The 22,052-nt window shown below is 34.0% G+C and overlaps 1 protein-coding gene across 1 annotated transcript; it reads left to right on the forward strand.

The window, feature by feature from the left end:
* The first annotated feature begins 2,012 nt into the window (after window positions 1–2,012).
* On the forward strand, window positions 2,013–3,107 carry LOC120076254 (nigrin b-like). Its single transcript, XM_039030023.2, has one exon. It carries the CDS (start codon window positions 2,131–2,133, stop codon window positions 3,004–3,006), a length of 876 nt encoding a protein of 291 aa, XP_038885951.1. The 5' UTR covers window positions 2,013–2,130; the 3' UTR covers window positions 3,007–3,107.
* The last annotated feature ends 18,945 nt before the right edge of the window (window positions 3,108–22,052 follow it).

A 22,052-nucleotide genomic window follows, 5' to 3' on the forward strand; every position in this document is an offset into this window, starting at 1 on the left:
CTTTGTGCTGTAATAACATGCATTTCTACTCGTTATCAATCCTATACAAAGAGTTTGTATAAGACTGAACCGCAAAATAATTAATCTCTCTTTGTAAATCTGGTATCTGATGAGATTAATATTTTATAAGATGATCATGTGTGACTTGATCTTAAACCTAAGTGAATTATGGATCTTTATCTGTGATGGCTCGTCCTTTGATTTGCACAGATGAGAGTGGTCATAGTCGCTAACTCAATAAGCCAATCAATTTTTGGACTCGATCACATAGAGAGCTAGGAACGTAACTTCACAAGATAAAATTCACTCTTTCTCATATAGGGTAAATAGATGAGTAGTTCTTTTAACTGCTGACCCCCAAACTTAAATAAGGGGTCCCATCCTTTCACTAGCTCGAGAGGGACTTAATTTATGGTTGAACTATTAAAAAAAAATCATTAGAGAATCAGCAGTATTTAAGGAAAAGAGGTAATTACAAGAGTAAAAGGATCTTTTGAGTCACTATATTTACGAACATCTTTTGAATGATCAATACTTATAATGATTATATCCATGAACGCAACTTTGTTCAACTATAGGCCTATAGCAGTCTGCCTTGTAGTTAATGAATGAGAATTAACTAATTAAAGAGTTTAGTTAATTAATTCTAGATAATTAGAGCTTTTAATTTATAAGTTCATAAGATCCCCTTGCTAGCTCACCACAAATCACACAAGGATCAAATATGTTGAAAGAAAAATTTGAAGTGTGAAAATTCGTGAGAAAAAATATTGATTGTATTGGCGGTTCAAGGAGATCTTGAAGAGGAGATCGGCGGTTCAAGGAGAAGATTTTGATGCAATTACATATCAACAAAGATATGATGCTTAACCCCTTTAGTTTTTTGTATTTTTTTTTAATTCTTTTAAGAAATTAAAGCACACGATTTCATCTCTTCTGTTGCGGGATTGAAGTTCGATCCCTTTATATAACTCTATGATAATGCTATAAAAAGTTCAAGACTTTTAATAACATGGGTTATCAAGACCTTCAAAAAGACTATAAAAGATGTATTATAGTTTTTTCGGTTAACTATTGTATCCATTACTTTTGTGTTGCGTTTCTCGAGTTGTGTGGGCCTTTTCTTTTGTGTGGTAGGTTGTCTCTTTGTCCTTGTGTTTTTTTCAATAACTATTTTGATTATGTTTTGTTTTGTACATTGACTTTAGGGTGCGTGGTCTCCTTTTACTTATTGCAATTCGATGCTTTTGCAAATAATAATAATAATAATAATAAATGTAGAACTTATAAATTATATCATTGATTAACTTAGATAGCTGTGTTATCCTTTTATTCTATATGTAATAATATTTGATTAATATAAATGGGGACTATACTAAGTAAATAAATATATGGGTTAGCTACATAAAGACATATACTGATGTTGGCTTGGTTTTTGAAAATATTGTGGCAGAGTGAATAATAAGATAAAAATAAATTAATAGACAAAAATACCAATTATTAAAATACTAAGACTTTTTATAGCTTTAAAATTTACCATTCAAAAACCAAAACAAAGAATGAAATGATTAGTTGGTGGAATCTAATTTATTCATACAATAGTAAATATGAAATGACTTTTATATCATTCAACATTTACTACTTGAAATTGTAACCATTTCTCTAGTTTCGACTAAAATATAAGTACTATTGAAATTTTTTGCTATGAAGTATAAATACTTTAAATTTTTCTATTTATAAGAATTTTCTTATTCTTAATTACACGAGAGAAGAGTGTTATTTGTCCGAACTCAACAGTTTCTTCCCACTAAATTAAGAAATGAGTTATGGCCATTTGTCTAAACTCAGTAATAGTAACTTTTCCACTAAATCCAAGTGATTTATGTGGTTCTTGAACTGAGGCACTAATCATTACTTATGCACTAAAAGTCTATTATTTGAGTCTTAAACTAATTCCTCCACTATGATTTCTAGCATATAAGTTGCCGATATGCAATAATAATACTATGTCCACAGCAGACGTTGGATATGTTATTCACTGCTGATAGTTTTACAATACCATGGCCATTGCTATTACTATAAAAACATAGTGCAAGCTCAGGGATGGATCACACAATCACAAGATAGACGATGGAGATCAAGAAGATGACAATAGTTTTTCTTGTTGTAGTTTTAGCTGCTTCATTCACGGGGAACCACGATGTCTCAGCAGCTCGCACGATTGTCCTCAGTAGATCGACACATCTTGTTGGCCGAGACGGGCTATGTCTCGACGTGATCGGAGGGTACAGCGACAGCCATATTCCAACTCAACTATGGCCATGTGGACCTCAAAACAACCAGCTATGGACAATTCAAGTTGATGGAACAATTCGAACGATGGGAAAATGCTTAGTTCCCAATGGCCACGAACCTGGATCCTACACCATGATTGATGACTGCAACAAGGTTGATACACAGGACAAGACATGGAAATTATATCCCGATGGCACCCTCGTTCACGTATGGTCCGGCCTCGTCTTGACGGGTCAAGGAACGGGACCACACGCCATAACCACAATAGAAACTAACACATCCGCCCCAACACAAAGCTGGGGAACGGCGGACGATGGATCGCCCATTGTCGTCGCCATTGTAGGGCTTCGTCACATGTGCTTACAAGCGCAGAATGACAACGTCCATGTCTGGATGAATAGCTGCGTCAAAAACAACAGACAACAATATTGGGCAGTTTATAATGACGGTACAATTCGAACCAACTACAACACAAGCTTTTGCTTGAGTTCCACAGGCAAAGGTTTAAATGACGCTATTGGTTTAGCTAAATGTCAAGGGTTGCCTCAACAGCGGTGGGTGGCTAAGGAGGATGGCACCATCTTAAACCCCATCAATAATATGGTGATGGATGTGAAAGGGAGTGATCCTAATCTTCGCAAAATTATTCTCTTTGCTCCTACGGGTAACCCTAATCAGCAGTGGGTGTTCGTTACTCAATATAAACCCTAAATATGTGTAATGCAATGCATTGCATGCTTTAAATAATACTTGTATTGTATGGCGTAGTGTTGCTTACAAATAAAGAATAAATAAATGTGTGGTTTTTTTAATAACGTGGATCAAAAGTTTTTGTTATCCTCTCTTGGAACTAAATTAAAATTTTACTATATTAAATATAATAGTTAAAACTCAGCCATATCAACCTGCTTGTCGCCCAACCGTGAACTTGATCCAGACTCTTCTTAAAGTCAAAGTTTTAATGACACAACTCGACCTAATTGGTACATTCGTTGAATTGGATATGGATCATTTTTTTTTTAGAGCAACCAACTTATTTGAACCAAATTTAGATCGATCAATCCGGCCCATCTAAATGAGTTTATGGTTGAGCTAATTTAAATATGTGTGGATATAGATCTTTTTTATATACTATATTTGATATATTTAAAGATAAACCTTTTGTTAAAATGCGCATAGTTTAATTAGTATGATGCTTATTTAAAAGAGTTAAAATTTAATAAAAGATTAAAAAAATGAATGAGTAAATTATACTTCATAGTACCAATAATTTTATCAAGTAAAAGTAGTAAAAGAAAAGCTAAATTTTTTAAATTGTTGTGAAATTGAGGATCACAACGGATATGGGAAAAATATAATATAATAATATATATTTAAATATAATAAATAAATATAATATAATATGATATAATAATAAAATAAAAATATAAAAGAACAAAACTATAAAAATTGGGCAATATGGAAATTTAAATGGAATTTTGAAGTGGATTAACCCACCTATGTGTATGATTTTAAGATCTACCAAATGCCACTATTTATAGGTAAATTGACAAGTAGGATGTGGTCTTAAATAGACACTAAGCATAAATAACTACAATGCATATGAACAACATGAAGATTGACAGATGGCTTTTAGGACACTAAGTAATGGGCATCTATTTATTATTTATAATACTCCTCCTTAGATACCCATATATATATGAAATATGCCTAGTTAAAACCTTACTAGGAAAAATCCAATGAAAAAAAAACTCTAGTGAAGGAAAAATAGTACATATTTCATATAATATATATTCCTAAAAGAATATAATATATTTACTCCCCCTCATGAAAACACCATTTAAGATCTCTGAGTAGCCGCATTTCATTGTTGTGCACCAAATTTTTAAAAGTTGTGGTTGATAATGCCTTTGTAAATAAATCTGTCAGGTTATCCTTCGAACAAACTTGTTGTACAGTGATGTTGCCATTTTCTTCAAGATCATGAGTGTAGAAAAGTTTCGGTGAAATATGCTTTGTTTTATCTCCTTTAATATATCATCATTTGATTTAGGCTATACAAGTTGTTTTGTTTGCGTATAATATTGTTGGAAGAACTATATTAGAAGACAAGTCACATGTTTCCCAAATGTACTGAGTCATTTTAGCCATACACATTTTCGACGAGCCTTGTGAATTACAAGAATTTCAGCATGATTTGAGGAAATGGTCGTTATAGTCTATTTCACTGATCACCATGATATAGCAGTTCCTCCACATGTGAACTGATAACATATTTGAAATCTAGCTTTGTGTGGATCAGATAAATATCCAGAATCTGCATAACCATCTAGACTAAGATTTAATTTATTTAAATAAAACAAACCCATATTGATTGTTCCTCGAAGATAATAGAGTATATGCTTAAGACCGTTCCAATGTCTTTTTGTAGGAGAAGAACTATATCTAGCTAATAAATTTACTGAAAATACAATATCTAGTCTTGTATTATTAGCAAGATACATCAGTGCACCAATTGCACTAAGATATGGTACTTTAAGACCAAGAAGTTCTTCATTATCATCTCGAGGTCGAAATATATTTTTCTTTATATCCAATGAATGGATTTTCGTTGGAATATTTAATGGAAAGGGAAACCAGTGACGGTTCCCTGCGGAAGCGGGGATTGATCCCATTTTTAATTTTCACTTAATTTCAGAAACTACAGAATTAACAGAGAAGAAGAGAATAAGAATTGAAACTCTAAATTTTATAGCATACTTTTTATGGGAAAGTAGGGAAGAAATATTACATTACCTTTGAAGAACACTTCTTCACGAATTCCCTCGAACGGACTCAATCTCTTCTCTGATTAGGACACCACCACAATTGGAACATTCTGTATTATTCTCTAGGGTTGAGAATTAGTAGGAGATGTGGGCTCTTTCCAATATTTGGAAGAAGGAAGAAGAGGATAAAAGGGAAGAGAGAGTTTCTTCTTCTCTGTGTTTTTTCTACAGAGAGCACTATTTTTTTTTTTTTCTCAGAAAAACAGGAACAAGATGATGAATGGTTCAACTTCCCATTCAACCCCACAAACTGCACATATCATCAGAGCAAATTAGGGGGAGGGAGTTATAACTCCTTCCCTTTAATTAAATTAAAATTAAATTAATTAAATTAATTAAATTAAATATATATATAACCACTGTATTATATATACATATATACTATATGTTATATCAAATACAGCATATAACCTATATTTTATATTGTATTAAATACAATATAACCTATAGTTTTATTTTCTCTGAACAATGCAAGACATCTAATATAAATCACATTTATACTAAATTCAATTATGTGAATCCCATCCATATAACTAATATTTGAATCATATCTAAATATTTAATTCCTCTAAACTATTTATGATATTTAACATAAACCATATTTTTATTAAATTTAATTGTCTGAATCTCATTGACATAATTAGTATTTGAATCATATTCAAATTCCCCTCAAAATACTTTATATTACAATGTATCAAATACATTATATTAATTATATCACATATAATTAATTTAATTAATTATATCATATATAATTAATTCCTTAAAATAATTTGAACAATTCTAATCTAAAATTAATTCTCAATTAAACCCTTGTTAAGCTATAAAGGGGACCTATGGACCTATAGATTGAAACTTCAAGCTCATAGTTCAATTATGAGCAAGTCCCTTTCGGGCCAGGAGAGGGTGTGGCCACATTGTTCAAGCCTCTGAATCAACCCTTAAGGGAGCAATTTATTTACTTATCTTGACATCAGGGAAGGAGTGAATTTAGTCTTGTGTAGCTATGTTTCCAGCTCCCGATGAGACAAATCCCCAAAATGCTAGGCTTGTTGAGTTGGCAATCTAGCCACTCTCACCCATACAAATCAAATGACTACCTTCATGAGCAGGAGTTCACAACTCGCTAAGGATTCAGGTCACGTCACCTATGGTCATCCTGGTGAAATGTAAGTCTCTACTATTAACGGGGTTATATAATAAGACTAACCATTTCATGGTTTGGTCTTATACAAATTCTTTGTATAGGATACCCCCGCTCACATGTCTCCACATGAATGATTAGGATCAGACTATTTGTAACACTTTACAACACTTGTAACATCTACAAAGCGGGTCGTATCCGTAATGCCACAAGGATATGGTACACAATCTTATCCATCTACTACATATCGTTTAGGTTACTATTAAACAAGATCCACCTGTAAGTCTCGACATACTTGTTTAAATGACATACTAAACCTAGGATTTTAGTTTATTAGATTAAGCATATGCTCATAAAATAAAAATTATTTTATTAATAACAATTTGTTTATACAATGTTTACAAACTACGAGAATACAAGAGATTTAGGACACCAATCCCAACATAATGGATGTGCTTTGTCCATATAAAATCTTTTCAAAATTTTTCCTGTATAAGTTGACTGATGAATAAATATTTCATCTGCTAAATGCTTAATTTGCAAAACAAGGAAAAATTTTGTTTTTCCTAGATCTTTCATCTCAAATTCTTTCTTAAGATATTCCATTGCCTTTGAAAGCTCTTCAAGAGCTTCCATTATATTCAAGTCATCAGCATACAGTTATAATAGCAAATTCTGTTTGTGATTTCTTTATGAAAACACACGGACATTATTGATCTCTGTAACTTTATTGAATACAATTCCTAGGAATTTGATGTATATATTTTAGGTACCTTAAATTCTTCTTGGATTCTCATATAAATATCATTATCATGAGATCCATATAAATAGGTTGTGATTACATCCATAAGATTCATCTTTAGACTTTCATACATAGTCAGACTAATTAAATATCTTAGTGTAATTGCATCCATCACCAGAGAATATGTCTCATCGTAATCAATACCAGGTCTTTGTGAAAAACCTTGTGTAACTAGTCTTGCTTTGTATCTTGTGACATCATTATTTTTATTTCTTTTTGTCAAAAATACTCATTTTTATCCCACAGGTTTGACACCTTCTGGTGTTCGGACTACTGGTCCAAAAACCTGTCGTTTTGAAAGTGAGTTTAATTCTGCCTCGATTGCTTCTTTCCACTGAAGCCAATCTTTTCTTTATCAATATTCTTCAACAGATTTTGGTTCAAGATCCTTACTTTCACATATATATCAAGAGCAACATTATACGCAAACATGTTGTCAATAACTATATTAGTTCAATTCCATCTTTTTCCTGTCATGACATAGTTTATTGAAATCTCATTATTATCTTGAAATAGAAATATGTTGTCATGACATGCTTCAAGAATTAAAATCAAATTCAAGAATGCTCAAATTTAGAGGGCTAATTATAAAGAAAAGTAGAAAACTCAAAAGAATTTGCAAGAACTCTTGAAATAGAAACAAGATTCAATTACTTCATAAATTCATAGAAAAATTCATGAAGAATTACAAGCTATTGATTACGAATAAAAAAGAAATCAAAATCTAACCTAGGTAGGAAATAAAATTACCATAGAGACTAATTGATACAGAGAGAAATTTCAGCCTCCATCGAAATTGTGCTTCCTCCCTTCAAGAAAAAAGAAAGAAAACTATTTATAGTTGCAGGGATAGCGTCAGACGCCAAGGCCAATGTGGCAACACTAAATCGTAGAAAAGCCAATAAACATTAGGCTAACGTTGCAACGCTACACTGACACTTGCTTGTCCAAGGCGCGTGGCATGAATCCCATCAAAATCTGGAGTGTTGCAACGTATCGAGTTTTTGCAGCAAAAAGCAAGCATTGTGTCTTTAACTCGATACTAGATGATACTCGATGGTCCTTTATTCAACACACGATGCTCGATTACTCAGTAGCATTTACTCGATGACTTTTTTAGTAATTACTCGATGACAATTTACTCGATTACTCGATGCTCGATTACTCAAATATTAAATGTGCATTCATTTAAAGAATTCATTAAAAAATGTTAATATGTTCATGTGGTTTACTCAAAAAGTTGATTCATCTCTTTTCAACAATCAAGTAAACAAATGATATAAATGGGCATTTAAACCTTTAAAATTTTTCTAATAAAGAATTGAAGCCTATTTTTTAAAAGAAAGCGTTCTTTTTCTTGTAAACCCATAAAAGAAAAGACTACTCAAGTTTAGTTTGTTTAAAGGCTAAAACTAATAGAAATGATATATCCAACTCTCAATTCCTCTTCGCCCTACGCTGGCTCGGTTATCAGTCTAAAGAATACCTATCTTGCATTGGATAGAGACAAATCTAATACAAGGGTGACTTTTTTTAAAACTCACACACAAAATATGAATGACATTTCTTTTACCTAGAGGGATAGCTTTCACACTCACACCATAGGAAACCTATCACTCTTTTCTCGTGGTCCTAACTAATACGATGGAGGTAGTTGTTTTCACTTCTATCCACACATTAGCGAAGGTTATGTTAATTTGAAAATTTTGCTTTATTTTATTTTATTTTATTTTTTGTGCTAGCAACTTTTTTTTATATAAACTTGGCCTTTTTTATTGCTCTATGTCTAGACTTATCTCTAAAAGAAGATGGTTGTCCTTAGACCAAAATCGGTCCTATCAAGGTAACAAAGAAAACTAAATAGATTTGACATTTCTAAGAGTTTTGAGATTCTAAATAAATCTAAAGACTAAGTGTTTGATTTTTTATGAAGTTAAAAGGAAAAGAAAGATTCTTTTGAAAAATGAGTTTCAAATCTTTTGTAAGAAAATATATTAAGAATTCTAAAATTAATTTGTATCATTGTTTGAGAGAATGTGTCATCAAAGTTCATTGATAAGAATCAAAAGACTGAGAAAAACAAATGATCATGACAAACAAAATGACTGTTATTCTTGAATGAAAGAACATACTTTGTAATGAATCATGCATTGAAAGCAAAAATGAGTCATTAAAAAGGAAAAATAATGCCAAGATAATGATATTGTGTTTTTTTATAAGAATAAAAAAAATGAATGCCATAGAAACGTAATAGAGCCTATCCAAGATAAATTTCATCAAGATCATAAAATCGACATAAGTCGAGCTCATGTGCTCAAGGGTTCCAGACATGCAAAGATAATAGAAATAATAGAGCAAACAGAGCAAAAAAATTTGTAACACTCATTTTTAACAACCCTAAAATATGTTAAGAACATGCAATGTATTCCCACCCCCAACTTAAAAATTAAACATTGTCCTCAATATTTATAAACTAAAATATGAGCGAGAAGACAAAAAGAAAAGAGAACAGAAAACTCCCCTGATTTTGCGCAATGGGTGGTGGTAGAAAATTTTCCTTATTTGTTTTTTTTTCTTTTCCTGCATCAAATTTTTTGCTTTTTTTTTTCATTTTTGTTGTTCCTACAAAAAAAAGAAAAGAAAAAGAAAAGAAACTAAAAGCTACAAGAAAAAGAAGAAAGTTAGTCTAAAATTTTTATTCCTGGAAAGCTAATAAGAAAGCAAGTAAAAGTTATTTTATTTTTTACGCCTAGTTACCTCCAGGAAGGGCAAATTTTTTATGTCGATTGCTTGATGCGACCCATCTTTTAAGGTTTTCAAGGTACATAAAAATTCTCATATTTCTCTGGTTCTCTCTTGGATGAATCTGTATAGCCTGGAAGGGCTAGAACAAAACTCGCCCCTGGTAAAAAAGAGAAAAAGAAAGAATCAAAAGTCTCAAATTACCCAAAAGAGCCGAAAGAAAGAAAAGACTCAACAACAGACTCTGACTCAAAAGGAAAATACGAGCAAACATCAAAGACGTAGGAAATTCAAGGACAAAGTACAATTCTAGGCTTGGAAGACTCTAGCTGTTTTACCTGAGATTCCTTAAGGTGTGATGCGAGCTCACACTTATCCCTACTTACTTGTTCTAAATATGGTGTGGAATAAACATCATCTTCACTATCAGTCCAAAGAAACTCCTCAATTAGATCCGCTTCAGTGCCATAGACAACGGAAGGCTCTTAATGGTTCTCCAATGTAAGCATGGAGTGTGCAAGCTCAGGGGTTTGATGGACCTCAATTGGCATGGGGGCTTGAGTTTCCAGGTGACACTCAATTGAATCCTGCTCACAATCAAAAAATCCATTAGCAAGTTCACACATTTCTAAATCCAGCGTCTTACCTTGATAGGAATTTTGAAGAATCAACGGCTTTATTGGATTGTCAATGTGAATTCCTTCACTGCTTAACTCATTATTCTAAAAAAATGTGTCTTCCTAAGACTCCTTGATTCTCCTAATCGAATCGATAATCTGGGCAACAAGGTCATAAATATATTGAACGCCGGCTCTGACTTCTTGTCTAGTATAAAACCCATTCTACTGGAAACTCAATGGTCCTTGAGCAAGATAAGAATGTTTCTACACAGACTCACAAGAGCAGTCAGAAAGTTCATCAACTAAATTTTCTGAGGAATTACCTAAATTGGTAGAAGAATACGACATCAATAAAAATAGAGTTCGGTCGGGCTTGTCCCAAATTGGGTAGTACTCGCATTCAGGACCATGCGAAACTTGTATCTATTCAGTAAGCACAACTCGAACAAGAAAGGTTAGTTCATTTATTTCACTTTTAAGCTCATCAAATTCTCTAACCTCTTGTTCTATTCGGTGGGCCACATACACCGCTTGAAGCACGTAATAGATGTTCATATTCGCCATATTAGGACAAATAGACACAAAAAGAAGAAAATATTTTTGGTGTTTTAAAGTTTTCTAGTTAAGTTTAGCTAAGAAAAAGATTAAATGGTTAGTCATTTCCCCGGCAACGATGCCATTTTTTTTTAGTGTGAAATAAGTGTCGTTAATTCTATCTTACCCAAAATAAATGAAATTTATAATACTTTAACTACAACTAGAACTAACACATAGTAATAGTAGAGTAAGAGGTTGATCCCAAGAGAATATCTACTAATCGGCCTAAAATAGACTACTTGAATTCCAAAATTCAAAAGATTAAATCGGGGGTTTTTTTTTTTTTAAGAATAGAAACTAAGTGAAAGAAAAAACAAGAATTGATATAGGAGATTTATTAACGAGAGAAGTAAGAGAGATTATGAGATAAGATTCAATTGAAATGAAATCTTGGGGATTTTATGTAAACTAGGAAATTCTATCATTGTCTTAATAAAGAATCATGCAATTAGATTATTCAATAGTTCATTAAGAATAAATTCCTAATGCCCTAATTAGCTAATTTCACAATTAACCCTAATCTAGATCTTAATTGCTTCTTAAAGCCATTACACAATTAATCCCTAAATTGCATTAAACTCATGGGTTTTCTTAACTATTCCAATCTTGAAATCAAAAGACTGAAAATTCAAGATTGATTGCATGAATGTTCTGGATTAATAGATTCTTTAAAGAAAAGAGGAAAAGAAGTCCACATTTTCTATCAAGACTATTAATTCTTGCAACCAAAATTACAATTTTGTTATAGAACCATGTAATTTTTGCATACAAAAATTGATTAATCTTAAGTCGTCAATTCAATCTTAATCAATTTTATTCTAAATCTCAAGAAGAACATTCAAAAGAAAGTAATTATATGAAAGAAAATTCAAGGAAAAATCTCAAGAAAATGTCAATCTACATAATTCCCCAAGAAAAGGGATTACCTACTCATTGATGATGAAATTCTTCAAGCAATCCATTGTTAGTTGCATATTTGGTACAAGAATTGAATACAAATTGATTGAAACTCACAAAAATTTACAAGAATCGCTCTGTAAATTTGAAGTCTCTCTCTAGAAATTTGGGTTTTTCTTCTCTTAGTTAGTTTCTAGTTCTTAAAACAAACAACCCCCCATATAATCTTTTGAATTTTGGAATTCAAGTAGTTTATTTTAGACCAATTAATAGATGTTCTCTTGGGATCAACCTCTTACTCCACTATTACTACGTGTTAATTATAGTTGTAGTTAGAGTATTATAAATTTCATTTGTTTTGGGTAAGATAGAATTAATGACACTTATTTCACACTAAACAAAATGGCATCGTTGCCACGGAAATGACTGACCATTAATCTTTTTCTTAGCTAAACTTAGCAAAGTTTAAAACAAAAAAAAAATATTTTCTTTCTTTTGTGTCTACTTGTCTTAATATGGCGAATATGAACATCTATTACGCGCTTCAAGCGATGTATGCGGCCCATTGGAGAGAATAAGAAGTAAGAGAATTTAATAAGTTTAAAAGTGAAATAAATGAATTAACCTCTCTTGTTCGAGTTGTGCTTACTGAACAAATACAAGTTTCGCATGGTCCTAAATATGAGTGCTACACAATTTAGGACGAGCCCAACCGAACTCTATTTTCATCGATGCCATATTCTTCTACCAATTTAGGTAATTTCTCATAAAATTTAGTTGATGAACTTTCTGACAGCTCTTGTGAGTCTGTGTAGGAACGTTCTTATCTTGCTCAAGAACCATCGAGTTTTCAGCAGAATGGGTTTTATTCTGGATAAGAAGTCAGAGTCGACATTCAGTTTAACTGATGTTGGAAAAACTACACTTTTAATATTTTGCCAAAATCCAACAAATTCTAGCATGGCAAGATATTTGAAGAATCCACAGCTTCTGCAATATCCATGTCTTTATCAATAATCATAATTCTCAAGTTAGAGAACCATAATCTACTCCACCATAAAAAGTAGACCACTTGGAATACCATCTTCCAAGGTTTTCTTTTTTCGTCACATGTCGATAAACCTTGTTGATATTTATAGTGCAACTTCCACCTACTTGGCTCATCTGGAAATCCTTCAACCATCGACACAACTTCCACCTACTTGGCTCACTTGAAAATCCTTCAGCCATCGACACAATTTCCACCAAACACCTTGCATAACTGCCAAGTCAATGCCCTTATGCAAACTTGTAGAACTGCTAACATCACATCCTTTATCATGGTAAAGTGGACATATTACAAGGATGACTTTCGTCTTCTTTAGAGGAAATCACTGTCTCCATTGATGTGAAAGACATTGCACCATCCAATCCAAAGCCCTTTCACGAACCTACTTTATTTTTCATATGCCCAAACAGTTCACATTCCCAACAACTTATCTTCTGCTTGAAGACTCTTCTTCAAACCTCTGCTAGAATCACCATGAACTGCATAGGGCCACAATCACCGCTTAATTTGCACTTGTGCAACCCAGCTTGTATCAGTACATCCTTGACAAGCACTTGCCTTAAGCCAAAGTTTATTCTTCCATCAAATTTCTCCACATCAAACTTTATTAGACTCATAAACTTTGACACACACCTGCTTCACTCCTAATAAATCAACAAATAGTGAACAACTCACACTAATTAGAGAACATTGCAGTCCATTTCAAGAATTTTTTTTTTGATGTGGAAGCTCAGACAAAGTTGCAACCCGAAGCATACTTGAAATTCAAGAAACCATGAATCAGATGCTCTGATACCACTTATTGTGTAGAACCTCCCACTTCTACTGTAGGAATGAGCAAACAATAACTGAGAAATTAAAAGAAAGCAAAAAAATAGGAAACACAAGAATTTACATGAAAAACTCCAAGCTCGGAAAAAACCCTGGCCCACGATAAAGAAATCCACTTTGTAAAAAATTGTTACAATCACATAGAAAAATTCTCTCTCCCAATCCTAGCTATAAAAGCACTTTAGAACAATTCTCTCTCCCAATCCTAGCTACAAAAGCACTCTCTCAAAGCTTTTATACTATTTACACCCTTTTCCCACCTTGAAACTAGAGAATACATAAAAGGAATTTAACTAGAGTTAGCACACTCAAGCTTAAAATGTTTTTAACTGGGATGAATGGAAACTAGAGGTATAAGCTTCTTCAATTTAATTGACTGGAACAAACTTCATTTCTAATATTTTTCCAAAACCCAACAGTTTTATGGGATTTCTATTTTTATTTGAAAATTTTCATATGCTATTGAATTGTTTTTGGTCTTTCAAGTATGAAATATGGATTGAGTTTCAATAGAACTTGAATGTTGGCTTGAGTTTCAAATTGTGGGAGAAAAGAATATTACCATTTTATGAAAGATTGGGTTTTTTTAGGAATTAACATATTAATTCTTGATTTTCCTCGAGCAAGGTAGAATATAACACATTAGCATAAGATAATGCTCACTCAGTTTGCAAGGGTCATTACTCAAATCTGAAAAGTCTCTTAGAATTAAACTTGTAATCAATAATGAAATTTGCACAATTAATCAATGAAGCACATTTTAAGAATGCATGAACGAGTCTGAAACCCTATTAATTAAATCCATACAACTCAAAATGGTTTTATATGACTCTCAATCTGTTTTCCCCTACTCTTGCTCGAAGGCTTAAGAAATAAGCTTCCTAGACACAAAATTGCAATGACACACTCAAGAGAACCAAACTTTTATTTTTTTGTATTTTTTTTTACTTTACACAAAATAGGAAACCTTATCTAGCATGCCACTTTTGTTTTGGCTTGTGCACAGGGGTTATGTGAAAGACATCCAACTACGAGCTACGTCTCCTAACAATGTGTCGAAGCTTACTCATTCCTCAAAAATACTTTAGCTCAAAGGGAAGCTATGGGTGCCATAGCTACCCTAAGTTAATCATATCCCCAAGAAAGAGGAGTAATCCACTTAAAAAGTGACATACACAACTTGCTTTTACTCTACAACATGGTTTGCCTTTTACAAACATTCTTTAATTTACTTTACAATAGGCTCTTACAACAAAACAAGAGTTTGGAGAAAAAAAAAAAACTAAGCATGCATTACTAGGTTGAGCTTTTGAGTGATAAGAAAAATATTTAAAACGGGCTAAAAATCATGATTATGATCTTTTAACCTTATCTCATACAAATCTAATCACAAAGAAAGTGCATCATCAACTCGTCATCATAAACAACCAAACAAATGAGCAAGCAAGCAAATCAAGCACACACGAATATAGTCCGAGCTCAGATCCTCAAGAACTCCAGCTATATCACAGATATACCCCACCCCCAACTTAGAAAATAAAATTGTCCTCAATGTTAAGAAAATAAAGAAAACATAACAATATGGAAGGAAACAGAAAGAACTTCCCTAAAATTTTGACGCTTATGGGATGGCAAGTGAAATCTACCTCCCTCAAAATCCTCTTCCAATTTCTTCCACGACGGGCTTTATAAAATCTAAAAGATCAAGAAAAATGGGAAGAATTTAGTTCAAGCAGAAATTTTAAAAAAACAATGACTGAAAGGAAACTTATACTATAAAACAAGTAAAATTTAAAGCCCAGTTGCCTTCAGGACGCACAAATTTTTATGATCGGTGGCTTGACTGTATTCGACTTGATCATCAATGATTCTAGTTGATTGTCGCAACTCCATCCTTTATCCCCAACATTGTTTGTTGCCACTCTCCTGAAAAAGCAAGGCACTACAAAAAGAAGGAAATGTGATAACAAGAGTTTCAAATATCTTAAAATTTTCAACTCGCCCTTCATGGTCGATTGAAAAGGACCCTTTATCTACATCTATTATAGCTTTAGCCGTTTTTTTAAAATGGTCGACCTAACAAGATGGATAAATTAGAGCGAGAGTTCTTGTCATGCTTGTCAATTATAAAAAAGTCTGAAGGGAAGACAAAACAATTAACCCTTCCAAAACATCTTTTATCATTCCTAACAGTTTAACTAAAGAACAATCTACTAATTGAACCCAAACACCAACAGGATGCAAGATATGTGACTAAATCTCAAAGTACACACATGCAGGCATGATACTGATAGTTGATTCTTAGTTTAACATCACATGCTCAAACTTCATCTCATCTATCGGACAAAGTAAAGAAAATGTACCCGGTTCGTCACATTTAGTTGGCAAGTTACCTGAGCAAATGATTGGGCTTTCAACATTCTTGGACTCGTTTTCCACCTTCACCCACGATTTATTGCCCTTTGCAATAGATCTTTTAACATTTTCTAAAGACTCAACCACTTGCACCTCATCCTTTCACATAATTCCCTTAGCAAAAGGAACATAATCGTTAAAATTTAAATGAGGATCAAAATGTACACCTCATTTTCTAGTCTATTTGTCAGCTTCTTGAAGGAAATCAAGCACAAGGATTTCCATGAGCAGCAGAAGGGATTGTTCCAAATTCCATTCAAATTGAACATAAACAAATACAGTCTAAGACGTAAACTAACAAGTCATGCACAAAACGAAATTACAACATGTTAAACGATGATACAAGGGATAGAGGATGCATACCTTTGAAGAACCATTCTTCATGAATCCCTCGATTATTCTATAAGGCATCCACAGCAACACAGCCCTCGAACGCAATGAACAGAACACAACTCGAACACAACAAACACAACCTCCACGAAACCAATCGAGTCTAACTCTATCCACAAACTGAGTGAGGACATCACCACAATGGTTACCTTGATATTCTCGGTGTGAGAATCTAGAAGTTGTGTGCTCTGTATGATCTTGGCTTGAGGAAGAGACTGGAAGACTACGATCGAGTAGACAATCGAGCAAGTGGGAGATAAGACATTGTCTCGTATCCTAAAATCTCGTGTCCTGTAGTTTGTAAACAGTATGTACGAACACTTGTGTTGTTAATATATGATATTTACTTCACATTTTGTAATGTGCTCAGTTACTTGTTTTATTTGCTTTACCACAAACCAATAAACACAAAATCTCTGGTTATTTGTATGTGACTCAAGAATGTATATGGTGACATATAAGTGGATCATGTCTTGAGTGATAACCAAAATGGTCTGTAGTATATGGATATAGGAGGGAAACCTTATCCTGGTAACGCTATGGATGTGGTCTGCTTTGTAGAATGGTCATAAGTGTTGTGACTTTTCACAGATGGTCTGATCATGATCATTCGTGTTAGGGACATGCGAGCGGGGGCGTTCTATACAAAGAGTTTGTATAAGACCTAACCACAAAATGTTAACGTCTCGTTATATAACACCGTTCATGATAGAGACTTCACTTCACTAGGATGACCATAGGTAACATGACCTCAATCCTGAGTGAGTTGGAAACTCCTTCCATTGAGGGCGGTCCTTTGATTTGTATGGGTGCGAGTGGCTAGTTCGCCGATTCAAACCTACCATTTTGGGGATTCATCTTATTTGGGAGCTGGGAACTCAGCTACACAAGATGGAATTCACTCCTTCCCTGAGGCAGGGGTAAGTAGATAGAAAGCTCTCTTAAGGGCTAATTCCAGGGCTTGAACGATGTGGCGCCACACACCTTCTCTTGGCCCGAGAGGTCTTCGCACATAGTTGGACTTTGTTGTATTGTTCTTCACACATACTTAAGGAGTGAGATGTAACTACAGGGGCATAACAGTAATTTGGCCAATGAGATGGGTTTTGTGTGAGCAACTTCAAAGGTGATAATGGAATAGACAAAAAATCCATTTGTGTTTTTCATTTTTTCAATTTTTCCAAATTGATTTCAAAAATCAATTTCATTTATGAAATTGGAAAAATTTATTAATTTTACAAAATTACTTTCATAAATTAATTTTTCTAATAAAATTAATAAATAATTATTTAAACAATTCAAATAATTCTAATTAATTTAATATCAAATAGTAAATTGATTTTTACACAAATCCACCTTCATATATTTAAATCATATTTAAATATAAATTCTCTTGTTTCGTTTAATTCTTAAAATTAAACATGTAATTATATCTCATATAATTACTAATTCCCTTGAATCTAATTTGAATGTTTCAAATTAACATATTACGCTATTCTAAAGCTAATTCATTTACGAGCTAGTAGGGGGACCTCGCGGACCTACAGATCATGGGCTCCAATGATCCGAGATTAATTGGCTAAACTTATTACACCAAATTAACCTCCATTCGTTAACTAATGGGTCACTCTACTAAAGCCCATAGTTGAACTCCCCTCACTGTAGATATATTATGTCCACATGATTTAACCATAATTAGTAAGTTGAAGCTTCACAGATTGTTCGTAATAACGGTTGGGTCAAATATCTATTCTACCTCTAAGATTACGTCTTGTTCCTCAAGTTCCTACTGATCCTCTAATGAAGAACTGATTTGTGATCCAGTCACTAAACCAAAACTCTCTCAACCCAGTGAGAGGGTGGGGCCCCTTGTTCAAGACCTGAATTCAGTACTTGAAAGAACAACCTTTCTCTTATCCCTAAATCGAGTAGGTGTGAACTCTGTCTTGCACTCTATGTCTCCAGCTATCTAATAGGTCTTACCCCTAAAATGGGAGGCTTATTGAGCCGGCACTGTTGAGTCAGCCCTCACCTATTCAAATCTAAGGATAATCCTGAATAAACAGGAGTTCATAGTTAGCTCAGGATTAAGATCGAGTTACCTAGGTCATCTAAGTGAAATAGTCAATCTTGTACAGTAAACAGCATTATAAAGTAAGATTGACTTATTTCTTGGTCCGATCTTATACAAATTCATTGCATAGGACGCCACCACACCTCATATCATAACATGTACGAATTAGGATCACTTCGTATGTAGCACTTTACAACTCTTTGTAACAACTATAGAGTAGGCCGCATCATATAGTGTCACCAGAATAAGGCACCCAACCTTATTCATATACTATAGATCATTTTGACTATTTACTCGAACTTGATCCACTTTTATGTCTTCACATAAAGTTCAAGTACTCATGTAATAGTCATGGGTCTTAGTTTATTGGATTTAGACTTTCAAGTATATTATAAAATCAATAATAAGTTTATTGACTATAGAAAATGTTTATCATTTTACAAACTTCGAGTTTTAGGACATAAAATCCAACAAATCCTTATACTACAGACCTTTTAGGTTATTACTTAAGGCATGATCCACTTGTATATCTCATATACATGCTTAAGTTTACATACAATAAGCACGGATCTTTTTTTATTGGATATGAGTAAATGCAAATAAAATAACTCTTATTTTATTAATAACAATGTGTACAACTATTTACAAACTATGAGACTCCGGGAGAATTAGGACACTAATCCCAACAATCTCCCACTTGTCCTAATGCCTCGGGAGACTGATGTACAATACATGAAAAACAACTACAATATACAATAAATAGGGCATACTCTATACCCAGTATCATCTCCCACTTGCCCTAGACAAGATGCCACATGTCTCGTAGACCCAGACTCTTCAGATGACCCTCGAACACTTTAGTCATGTGGGCCTTTGTAAATAGATCAGCAATGTTATGCTCCAACGCAATCTTCGTGACTATCACATCATCGTGATGCACGATCTCCCTGATCAAATGATACTTCCATTTAATATGGTTGCCTCTACGATGACTTTGAGGTTCCTTTGAATTTGCCACAGTCCCACAATAATCACAATAGAGAGTGATCTGCAAAGATATACTTGGAACAACTTCCAAATCTGTAAGGAATTCTTAAGCCAAACAACCTCTTTAGTTGCTTCACAAGCGGCTACGTATTCGGCTCCATGGTGGAGTCTGCGATGCATCCTTACTTGATGCTTCATCAAACTACAACCCCTCCATTACGAGTGAACACTGACCCTAATGTTGATTTCTAAAAATCTCTATGAGTCTAAAAGTCAGAGTCTGTGTATCCTCTAAGGATCAAATTCCTCTTACCATACATGAGCATAAAGTCCCTCGTTCTCCGAAGATACTTGAGGATCATTTTGACCACCGTCTAGTGATCTAATCCTAGATTGGACTGATAACGACTGACAATCCCTACTACATAGCAAATGTCAAGTCTAGTACATAACATTACATACATTAAGCTTCCAATAACTGAAGCATAGGAAATCCGTCTCATCTTCTCAACCTCTTGAGGTGTCTTAGGACACTGATCCTTACACAAAACAATTCAATGCCTGAAGGGTAATAAAACCCTCTTGGAATTCTACATCTTGTACCTGGTCAACATTTGATCAATGTACGATGCCTAAGACAAGGCCAACCTCTTGTTCTTACAATCCCGAATGATCTGAATCCCTATAACATATTGCGCCTCTCCCAAATCTTTCATTTGGAATTGTGTGGCTAGCCACTTTTTAATGTTAGTCAGAAAACCTACATCATTCTCAATGAGTAGGATATCATCGACATTCAGTACCAGGAATGTTACTGAGTTATTGATGATTTTCTTGTAAGCACAAGGCTCATCAACATTCTGATCAAAGCCAAACGATTTGATCGCACTATCAAATCTAATGCTCCAAGATCTAGATGCTTGTTTTAGGCCATAAATGGACCTATTAAGCTTGCAAACTCGTTACTCTTGATCTGAAACTATGAACCCCTCTGATGGAGCCATGTAGATGGTCTCCGTAAGATTACCATTCAGAAAGGCAGTCTTGACGTCCATTTTTCATATCTCATAATTATAAAATGTGGTTATGGATAAGAGTATCCTGATAGACTTAAACATGACAACAGGTGAGAAAGTTTCCTCATAGTCCACTCCCTCGACCTTGGTATAACCCTTTGCCACGAGTCTAAACTTAAAGGACTGCACTTTTTCATCTACACCTCGTTTTCTCTTGTAGATCCACTTACGCCCTATAGGTTTTCCTCCATCAGGTTGATCCAAAAGTTCCCAGACATAATTAAAGTACATAGACTCCATTTCCTAGTTCATGGCTTCAATGCACTCATCTTTGTCAACATCCTCCATTGCTTGCTTATAAGACAATAGATCCTCGATCCCATCTACAAACATGATGTTTTGGGCTTCAGTCAAACCCATGTACCGTTCCAGTGGGTTCATAACCCTCCCACTACGTCGAGGCAGTCTCAACTCTTGAGATGGTTAAATAGATGGACCGACATCAACAACTCTTGTTGATCAATCAGCCTGTTCAATAACTCTTGATGAATCCTTAGTAGTCTCACTAGAAATCTCATGTAAAACAAGCTTGCTTCGTGGTTTATGATCCTTGATGTGGTCTTCTTCCAAGAAGATAGCGTTTTTCGACACAAACACTTTGTTCTCACTCGGATCATAGAAATATCCACCACTCATTTCCTTGGGGTAACCTACAAAAGAGGCAAACTTTCGAATGCGGTTCCAACTTCTTTGGATTAGAGACAACCACAAGGGTCGGACATCCCCAAATCCTGAAGTGGCATAAACTACTTTTACGACCTCTCCACAACTCAAAAGGTGTTTCAGAAACACTTTTCAAAGGAACATTGTTCAAAATGTAACATGCAGTCTCCATTGCAAATCCCCAAAACGAGTTTGGAAGATGAGCATAACTCATCATAGACCGAACCATGTCCAATAGGGTTCTATTTCTCCTTTCTGATACACCATTCTGCTGAGGTGTACCTGGGGCCGAGAGTTGGGATGTGATTCCATGTTCTATCATATAGTTCTTGAATTCAAGGTCTATATACTCTCCACCACGATCAGATCATAGTGTTTTTATCTTCTTACCTAACAAGTTTTTAACTTCAGCCTTAAACTTCTTGAACTTGTCAAGGACTTCAGACTTACTATCCATTAAGTATAAATACCTGTATCTTGAATAATCATCTATGGAAGAGATAAAATATTTATACCCACCTCGAGCTCTAACACTCATCGGACCACAGAGTTCTAAAGGTATAAACTCCAAGGTTTCCTCGGCTCTATAACCTTTTCTAGTAAGAGTTCGTTTGGTCATCTTTCCTTCAAGGCATGATTCACA

The sequence above is a fragment of the Benincasa hispida genome, chromosome 4, assembly GCF_027475165.1.
Source record: "Benincasa hispida cultivar pf3 chromosome 4, pf3_genome.v1.1, whole genome shotgun sequence".
Lineage (NCBI taxonomy): Eukaryota > Viridiplantae > Streptophyta > Magnoliopsida > Cucurbitales > Cucurbitaceae > Benincasa > Benincasa hispida.

Excerpts from the sequence above, each read along its gene's own strand:
- LOC120076254 (XM_039030023.2), top strand. The coding sequence starts at position 2,131 with ATGGAGATCAAGAAGATGACAATAGTTTTTCTTGTTGTAGTTTTAGCT.